The following is a 10,106-nucleotide window of genomic DNA, read 5'->3' on the forward strand; positions in this document are numbered from 1 at the left end:
CTTTAACCTGCTGCGCCACCAGGGGGGGCCAGAATAGAATTTTTTTAAAGATTTATTTATGTATAAAAGAACTGGGGTCCAGGCCATAGATTGTGGTGGGGGTTGGTGAAAGGATTCACAGAGTCAGAATGGGGAGCAGAACAGACAGCTCTACTGAGATACAGGGCTGAGGGGAGCAGCGGGTGAGACAGGAGAGGTCTGCTGTGCCATGTGGGTCAGCTCCCTGGCTGGGGGTAAACTTGTGCTGCAGTGGCTGAAGATAGCTTTATAGTGCTGTGGTTTTAATCCATTACACCACCAGGGAGGGCCAGAGAACTGAATATTTATAGGGACAACTTTGTGTATGAACTGTGAGAGGAAAGACAAATTATTTCTAGGAAGAACCACTACACTTTGATGTGGAGGAATCACTGGAGGGAAATGAGGACTGAGGAGGATACATAGAAGATGGGAAGCAGTTTAGAAGTGTTCATTTTAAATATAAAAGCAGGATAACTTTTTAGAGTGTGGAAGTCAGCTTCTTTGAAATGGCCCCTTCTCTGGGGCTATGATATCTAGGCCAGGAAGAAGAATGGGCGGGATCAGCAGCTCCTCGGGCTGCTCATTGTAGACAGGAAAGCAGCTATTGAATTCAGCAGTTCATTTCTGTAGATTGTGCTGTTACGTCTTCCTGGCATATTGTGTCAGATACACTTATAATGGGGCGGGGGGCTTGTTACTTCTTGTGCAGTTACATAAATATGAAGAGAACTATGGGGAAGCCCTGGAAGGCTTCTCTCGTGCTGCAGCACTGGATCCTGCCTGGCCGGAGCCCCAACAACGAGAGCAACAACTCCTGGAATTTCTGAATAGATTAACCAGCCTCCTGGACAGCAAGGTAAACGTGAGGCTGAATCCTATTTATTTATTTATTTTTTTTATTCTGCTGCGTGTCAGTAAAGTAAGAACAGATACAGGTTTTGGTAGTCGTAACCCTATAGAATTGGGTGGGTTGGGAGGGAAGAGTCTCTTAGACCCTCAGAGAGACTGTTCGCCAGCATCTTTGTTTACTCTTCCTTTGTAGGGAAAGGTGAAGCCCAAGAAGCTGCAGAGCATGCTGGGGAGTTTGCGCTCTGCACACCTAGGCCCTTGTGCTGATGGCCGCTATCAGTCAGCCTCTGGGCAGAAGGTGACCCTGGAGCTCAAGCCACTGAGCACGCTGCAGCCTGGTGTGAACAGTGGTGCTGTGGTCCTGGGGAAGGTGGTGTTCAGCCTTACCACAGAGGAGAAGGTTCCCTTGTGAGTTTCTTTCGTGCTTCCCTCTTTTTCATCTCTTTAAACTCATTGTTCTTACTTCCTGGCTGGTTTCTGACAGTTGAGGACACTGCTAGTGGTCACTGCTGAGTGAGTTTTGCCTTCCTTACCAGGAGCAGGTAATTGCCTAGACAATGTCTAATAGTCTCCTTGCAGTCTGTCAGCCCCTTTCTGTCCCCCTGAGTTTGGTGCTCAGCTATTCGTCAATAGCCGACAGCCAAAACTTGACAGGTGTGCTTTTTATACGATAGATGGTAATCTTGACTTTCTCCTACCTTTTTGTGTTTTCATGATTATAGAGGTTGAAGGAAGAATTCTCAGTCCTTTTGAACTTAAGTATGCCAAGGCAATTCTGGAGGGCGCGCTTTCAGAACTCACTTGCTGACCCGATGAGGAGATTATCTTTAGATGTTCCACAGACAGTAATTATTGAGCATCTTCTAGTTGTGTTTTTGGGAGTCAACAAAAGAATTGTAAAGGACCCAAGTAAAGGGCACTTAACAGATGAAGTAAGTTACGAACATTCCTTTAGAAAATTTTGAACTCTTGAAAAATCAGGGTTTTGCTAGTGCCATCACTCCTTGGTCCTTTACTCACTTTCTAATCCCCAGCTAGCTGGTTTCCTTTTTGTTTTCTTACTGAAATGGTATTTTTTTTTGGATCCCCAGTGTCTGATCAGTGGCTCCCACTACATGGCTCCATAACATTCTGAATTACTCTCACTGTTCCCTTTCGTTCCTTTCTGCTCTTTCCAAACTGAGATGCTAACAACTACTATATGCCTGTATTTTCTCATGGCATTTTCCTAGAATATGTATTTGAAGAGTCAAAGAGCCAGAAGATAATTGAGAAAAGTTTAAAGTAGCTATAAAACAAAACCTAGATCAGGAAGGAATGAGGAGAGACTGACAAAGGCAGATTTTAGAGTGTCTTGAGAATGAATTTATTTTTTTGTCCATTCCTTGGTTTCTCTTTCTCTGCCAATTTCTTTTCTTTCTTTCTTTCTTTTTTTTTTTTTTTAAGATTTATTTATTTATACATACAGAACTGGGGTATAGGCCAGAGGTTCAGGGGTGGTGAGAGGCTTCACCAGAAACAGAGTGGGGAGCAGAACAGGCAGATCGATGAAGTACACTGCTGAGGGGAGCAGCGGGCGGGTGAGGAGAGGTCTGCCTCGCCATGTGGTCACCTCCTGGGCAGGCAGGAATCGAACTCATGTGGACCTGGCTTTAGCTTCTCAGTGCTGTGCTTTAACCCGCTACACCACCAGGGAGGGCCTCTCTGCCAATTTCTAAATGTAAGTTCTAGAAGACTTTGTTTTTATTCCTCTTCTCTTTACCAGGATGGCAAATAGGTGCCACCTTTCACCACCATCAATTGGTGATGACCCCAATTACCTGACAGAAGGATTGTGAGGCTTTGACTTGATTGATTCTCCAGGGGAAACTGGCTGCAGTGTTGGCTGTCTCAGCTGTGCCTGGTGACGGCTTGAACACTGATTCTGCATCGTCATTTATAGGTCATCTCATTTGGTGATCTTGTCTAAAGCTTTGACTGCGCCTCTGTGTTCACACATGGATCTCCAGCCCAGGCCTCTGAGTTGTGCATGTCTATATCCTACTACCTCTGGGATCCAATCAGAAATCTCAGACTCCTTGTATTCACATTTACTTATCTCATTTCACTCAACCTGGCTTCTCCCTGAATTTCTTGTCAGCTAGTCAAGGCTTCTAGAAGTTCCAGACTTTTCCATCTTCTTGTGTAGAGGCCATCACCGTGGCCAATAGATTTGCCTTTCTGCCCTTACTACTGCTTTGTCTCAACTAACTTAATTCACCTCCTGCCCCCTGGCTACCTGTTTTTCCTCTGATCTTCCACACTGGCACTGTGTGGCTTTTAGGATACAGTTTGAACTCCTCAACTTAGCTTGGCATAGAAAGCCCTTTTTCATTTGCTCCTACTTGGCTCTTTTCATCATCTTCTGCCACATTCCCACTTATGCCCTTTGTTCCAGCCATGGGGTTTTTCTGTAGGCTTTAGAACAGCTATTTTACCCCTTTATCCTTTTGTTGCTTATTGATATAACTAGTATTTTCCCTCCAATATTTTACTGGATTTCAAATATCCAGTAAAATTGAAGAATCTTACAGCAGACATCTTTGTACCAAGCTACCTGTATTTTATTAGTATTTTGCTATACTTAGTTTTCCACCTACTTATCTCTGTTGATCCATTGATCCACCTTATTTTTGTTAAGTTTCAAAGTGCATTATAGAGATCACTTTTTTCCTCTAAATCTCCTAGCTTGCAGTTCAGCATGTTTACTTACTTTTTGTTAATGTAAAATTTACATACACTGCAGTGTATACCTTGTAGACTCTGCGCCATGTTTTGACAAATGCACACCTACGTCACTCACACTTGTCATTACCGTGACCCCAGGGAGTTCTCTCATGTTCTCTCCCCGCCCTTCTTCCCATCCTTCCTGAAGGTTTTTTATTTCCACTGAGGATTAATTTTCCTGTACTATTTAACCCAGGTCTTATTTTGTTTTTTATAATTCAGTTTGAGAATCTCCACAAGGAAACCTCTGCCTTATCATTTTGATTTCGGCATTTCTCTCTTGGTTTCCCATGGCCCAATCTTGGCTTCACTGAATTCGGCACAAGGGAAAAGCTATTTTAGCACCTTTCATGCTTGCACTGTAGGCCATGGTTTACCTGATGCCTGCTAGACTAAACAGTCACTCACTCCTGGAAGGTGTCTGGCTACAGAATGGCCCTCACTAAAAGTTTGTGGAATTAGGGTCCTCCCTGGTGGCGCAGCGGGTTAAAGCACTGCACTGAGAAGATAAAGCCACTTCCGCATGAGTTCGATTCCCGCCTGCCCCGGAGGTGACCACATGGCGTGGCAGACCTCTCCTGACCCGCCCGCTGCTCCCCTCAGCAGTGTACTTCGTCGATCTGCCTGTTCTGCTCCCCACTCTGTCTCTGGTGAAGCCTCTCACCACCCCTGAGCCTCTGGCCTGTACCCCAGTTCTGTATGCACAAATAAATAAATCTTAAAAAAAAAAAAAGTTTGTGGAATTAAATTGACTGTGATAGTTAAACATTTGGTGATGATTGTGACAGCTAAATGGACAGACTAGGAATAATGTTTTACTGTGATAGTTTGAGCTAGTTCAGTATTAGTATTTGGTAAAGTGACAGATGGATGAGATTTGTGCATGTTGTTTAAAGATAGTACAAGTCTAAGACAAATGAAACTCAAATGTTCATGGTGAAATATGGTACTTGTCGTAAATATTCTAAGTAAGTAACTCAGAAGGCTATTTATACTGCTGGTATTGTAAAATCGCCATTTCTGTTCTTTTTGTCCTTTCCAACTCCCACCCTCCTCCAATCCATTTTAACCTGGCAGTACATTTGGCCTGGTAGATTCAGATGGACCTTGTTATGCAGTGATGGTGTATAATGTGGTACAGAGTTGGGGAGTGCTCATTGGAGACTCTGTCGCCATTCCTGAGCCCAGCCTCCGGCTTCACCGAATTCAGCACAAGGGAAAGGTGAGTGATGGCTGGGTTTATATCCCAGTTCAAGGGCTCAAGAGCCATGTGTATATTTACTTATAAATGTATAACTTACTGCAGAGGAGAACTGGTAAACAAGAGTGAAATATCTCAGGTGTTATTTTGTAGATCTTCAGTGTTTCTCTTTTTCATAATTATAGACACATATTCATATGTATATTTTTAAAAGAGTGGATTTTACATGCACATGTTTGTGAACATTTCCTGTGCTTTTACATATTTTACCACATTGTTTTGAATCGATATCGAGGTGGAGATGAAGATGATGATGTTATTTAACATTTCTTGAACTCTAAACAGGCAGCTACACCCTAAGCTAAGACCTTTGCTGCTTGTACTCATTTAACCTCATCACAACTGAATGAGATTAGGTGTTTTGTCACTTATCACCAGTGAGATTAGGGGTTGGCAAGCTTGGCAAACTGACCAAATCGAACTCAGCCTGTTTTCGTATGAAACAAACAAACAAACAAACAAACAAACAAACAAACAAACAAACAAAATGGTGATACCTGAAAGTTGTAGGAAATTCATATTTAAGTGTTCACAAGTGAATTTGTTTGGAGCATAGCCACGCTTATTTGTGTTCTGTCACCTGTGGTTGCTTTTGCACTAGAGTGTCAGAGTTGAATGGTCTGTGACAGAAATTATAGGACCCACAAAGCCTAATATAGTTATTATTTGGCTCTTTATATAAAACATTTGCTGGACCTAGTTCTAGATTATGTTCAGTTTTTCCCAGTTACGATTATAGTAATTTTTAAATTTTTTGCCCATATCAATGATTATTTCTGTAAGTGAATTTCTAAGAATACTGGGTCTAAAGCATATACAAAATTGTAAGAGTTTTTGATACATATTGTCAGACAATGTTTTTGAAAATTGTACCAGTTATTATAATACCAACAGTGGATATTCTTGTTTCCTTGTAGTTTTCTTCTCAATTCTGAATTGAAACCTTTGAGAAATTATTTGACGCTTTGTTATTAAAAGTATAGCACTAATTGTTTCCTTGACAATTAGTGAGGTTGAATATTTTGCCATATGTTTATTGATTGTGTTCCTTTTATAAACTGATTTTTTTTTTACTTACCCATATTCTTGCTAGGATGTGTAAAACATTTGATTGATGAGAACGCTTTCATTTATGTTTTTACACCTAAAAGAGCTTTCTTTATACTCCCACTGGGACAGTGTTTTTTGAATGAAGATCTTTTCACATTTTACAACTTACTGAGTGGATGAAGCGAACCAATATCATTTCTGTTATCAGGAAAATATCTACATCAGCTCTTCTGTTTCTTCCTCCTGATCTAAAAGGGAGAAGTAGCTTTATAGGAGCTAGATTAAGGCCTCACCCACACTTGGGCTAATTGCTCCCCAGCATTTCCACTGTATGCTGACCGTACTTGTTAGCACACACTGAGAGGGGCGGCCAAGGTGCCCTTCTGTCAGGCACCACCAGGAACCTGTCTGTTTGGAATCAGAGAATTGTCCCCTTCTTGTAGTGACTCTGCTGGAACTTATCTGCCCCAGATTTTCATCGTGGGGATTGAAAACTTCGGCAAAATAACCTCCCCTCTGCTAGCCCAGCACTATTTAAAATGAAATGGAGGTAGGGGGTGAGTCTGCAGAATGGGGAGTGTGGGGGGAGGTCACAGGCAGTGTAAGGACTCCCACGCTGGAGTTTCTTTGGTCTTAGGATCCGTAGTGAGCCTCTGTATGTTTGTCTTTTCTAGGATTTTTCCTTTTCCAGTGTTCGTGTGGAGACGCCCCTCTTGCTGGTGGTGAATGGGAAGCCCCAGGGCTCCAGCAGCCAGGCTGCAGCCACAGTGGCATCGAGGCCGCAGTGTGAATGACCTTCCCTGACTCGCATGCTGAGGAGGCGTGGAGGCGAGGAGATGAGCCCCGGGCACCCTGTGGCCGGACTGGCCACTCTCATGACTCAGCTGGGAGGGGGAGATGTTCTAGGTGAAGACATCCTCCTCCTCTGGCCGCTAAGACATGTTGTGTCCTGTCTCTCTCTCCTGTTACCATGTTTCAGCTCTCTTCTGGGCCACATGCTCCCCGGTATATCTCCTGCCTTTCATTGCTCTCCTATGTTTTAGGCAAAGAGCATGGAATTTGGCAAAGTGTTGGGATCTTGCCAAGGGGCAGAGACCCCAAGGTTTCTGTTCTTGCCTCTTCAATGAGCCTTGTGTATATATCATTTCAGTATTTATTACTAAAGTTGGGGGGAGCTTAATTTTTTTAATGGCCTTTTTTTAATTTTATTTTAATCCTTCCCCATTTGGGGGGCTGGAGGAGAATAAAATTGTTTGGAAAAAAGTGCTGTGTAGTTCAGCCTGCTTCATGCTCTCCAGACTTTGATTTTGGTTTTAGGATCACTTCAATCGATTATAGGAAAACCCCTTTTCAAGCCCTTTTATATAAAATAGTTATTTCTCTTCTAGTTGAAAGGTGTTCTTCGAACCGCAGCTCAGGACAGGAATGAGCTCCACACAGTCACTGGGGGGCCAGCTTCTTTCCATTTCCCCATTCTGTCACCCCTAACAGGTGATCCTTATCATTGTCCACAGTGACAGCAATATACTTTTTTAAGTTGTTTTTTTTTTAAGATTTGTTTTATGTATGTATGCATGTATGTATGTATGTATACATGAACTGGGCTGTCGGCCTGAGGTATATGGGAGCAGTGGGTGGACAGGAAAGGGCTGCTGTACCAGGTGTGTCACCTCCCTGGCTGGGGACCAAACTTGTGCTGCAGTGGCTGCCGATATCTTGATAGCACTGAGATTTAATCCCTGTGCCACCAGGGAGGCCCAGCACATTGTTGTAAATGTGTTACTGGGTTGAAAGACCAAGAGAATGGTGCTCAGTTTATTTAGATTCTTTTAGTCCATTTTTAGCTGTTTCTTAGTAACCTTGTGGGGAAATAGAAGAAATGATTAGCAACTAATTGAATAGTTATAGCCAGAGAGTACATTATTGAAGGCAAATATATTAGGAAGCTATCCAGTGTTCTGACTCAGGTCTTTGCCCTTGGTCCAGCACTGTTTAACTCGATCAGTTATTTGATTATCATTGACAATTGACATCAGTCAGTTTATAAAGACTGGATGACAGAATAAGCACCTATGTAGAAATTGTGTGGACTGAATCTTAAGATGCAATTTTGAAGTCCATTAGTTTGGTTCTCAAAGGTAAGTTTCTTGAAGTATTGCTTCAACATCATTCATGAACATTACTAGGAATTTTAGTAAGAAAGTCAATATGAATAGCGAATATGGTGACATAGCTGTAAAACACTATGAGGAATGAATCAGGTAATTGGGAGTTTTATACAGTGTCAGATAAGTGCTGGACCTTGTGTTCACTACTCTGTTGATTTTGAGGCCTATAGTTACAGGCTAGTGATCAGCAACCCAAAGGCATGTAAAAATAACTTGAGATGGCTGAGGACAGCTGGGAGGAAGGGGTGATGTAGGTGAGCAAGAGGCAGTAGAAAGGCGATGAGACTGTCAAGTCCTGTGAGGAGTTGGCATATTCTGTGTAGGGCCAGACAGTAGAAAACTGGCTAGTGAGTGGTAGAGAGAAGCAGAACTTACATCTTACGATGAAATATATGTGCAAGCGAGTATGCAAAGTATGTATGTGCAGTTTAAAGAGTAATTAGAATAACAGTGAAAATGTCCACCTGGTTTAAAAAATAAAAGTCACTATTATCACAGAAGCCCCATTTTGCCTTCCTATTGGCTCATTTGCTTTGGTTTCCCAGCTATATATCTCTTTGATCATGACACAACTTACCCTGATGGGAAAGATAATCGGGTTTTACTTTTTCACTATTAAAGGCTGTACATTATTAATAGTTCTGTACATGTCAAGGCATATCAGGACAAGAGTTTCTTTTGTAACAGTGGTTCTCAAAAGAATGGTCCCTAGACCAAGAACTTCATTATTCCTGTACACTAATATTTACGCCCCAATTCCTGAATTAGAAACCAGAGGAAGAATTCAGGGATCTGTGTTTAAGAAACTCTTCAGGTGATGGATGCATATTAATGGTGAGAACTACTGTTGCGGAGTACTAGGTCACATACTCAACTTTTTCTGAAAACTACCAAATATTTCTAATGCGTACCAGGTTATGTCTCCATTATCAGTGGGTGAGTCTTCCTAATGCCCTAGTCCTAATGCCTAGTCCTCAGTGGTGAGTCCTGCTTCCTACCTGGACAGTTGTTCCTTATCCCACCTTTATGGGGTGGTGGTTGTAGGAATTCTACCGAAGTCCTGCAGCTTTTCTTCCTTAAAAGATTTTTCTTGGGGCCCTCCCAGGTGGCACAGCGGGTTAATGCACAGCACTAAGAAGCTAAAGCCACTTCAGCAAGAGTTCGATCCTTGCCTGCCCCAGAGGTGACCCCATGGCGCAGCAGACCTCTCCTGACCCGCCCGCTGCTCCCCTCAGCATTTTACTTTGTCGATCTGCCTGTTCTGCTCCCCCCTCTGTCTCTGGTGAACTCTCTCACAGCCCCTCCACCTCTAGCCTGTGTCCCAGTTTTGTATGAATAAACAAATAAATATTTTTAAAAAAAAAGATTTTTCTTGGATTATTTCATTCCTACCCTTGTGTTCAATTATCCAACAAAGTCCTAGCTGCCCTAAATGTAATTTTTTTAAAAGATTTATTTGTTTATGCATACAGAACTAGAGTACAGGCCAGAGGTGCAGGGAGTGAGAGGCTTCACCAGAGACAGAGTGGGGAGCAGAACAGGCAGATCGACGAAGTACACTGCTGAGGGGAGCAGCGGGCGGATCAGGAGAGGTCTGCCAGGCCATGTGGATCACCTCGGGGCTGGGATGAAACTCGCATTGAAGCATCTGCGGCTATTTACAGTGCTGCGCTTTAACCAGTTGCGCCACCAGGGGGAGCCAGGTCAGGCTTTCTAACCTGATTTTTACACTGATCGCCTTTTTGCTTTCCCCTGTAACTGGAACCTTCCTTTCTTCATTTTTAAAAACTTTGTAAATAATAATAATCATAAGAATAAGCGATCAAGTTATCAGCCAAGTTTATGTATTAGTAAGTAGCAGAGTCAGGATTTAAAATCACTCCACTTCAAAGGTTATGGGCAAATTTCTTAGCTTTTCTGAGAGTCCATGTCCTCATCTGTGAAGTGGAGATTGTATTACTACCTTGTAAGATCGTCGTGAGTATTAAATG

The 10,106-nt window shown here is 42.6% G+C and overlaps 1 protein-coding gene across 1 annotated transcript in view; it reads left to right on the forward strand.

Annotated features, from left to right (window-relative positions):
* Nucleotides 1–7,210, forward strand: part of TTC5 (tetratricopeptide repeat domain 5) — an 18,297-nt gene extending 11,087 nt beyond the window's left edge. The window contains exons 7-10 of the mRNA XM_004694696.2: nt 731–877; nt 1,064–1,278; nt 4,714–4,858; nt 6,622–7,210. Of these exons, the coding sequence (XP_004694753.1) occupies nt 731–877; nt 1,064–1,278; nt 4,714–4,858; nt 6,622–6,741 (627 nt within the window). The 3' untranslated portion in view covers nt 6,742–7,210. The remainder of the gene's footprint in view (nt 1–730; nt 878–1,063; nt 1,279–4,713; nt 4,859–6,621) is intronic.
* The last annotated feature ends 2,896 nt before the right edge of the window (nt 7,211–10,106 follow it).

The sequence above is a fragment of the Condylura cristata genome, unplaced genomic scaffold (assembly GCF_000260355.1).
Source record: "Condylura cristata isolate star-nosed mole 26May11 unplaced genomic scaffold, ConCri1.0 scaffold00045, whole genome shotgun sequence".
Lineage (NCBI taxonomy): Eukaryota > Metazoa > Chordata > Mammalia > Eulipotyphla > Talpidae > Condylura > Condylura cristata.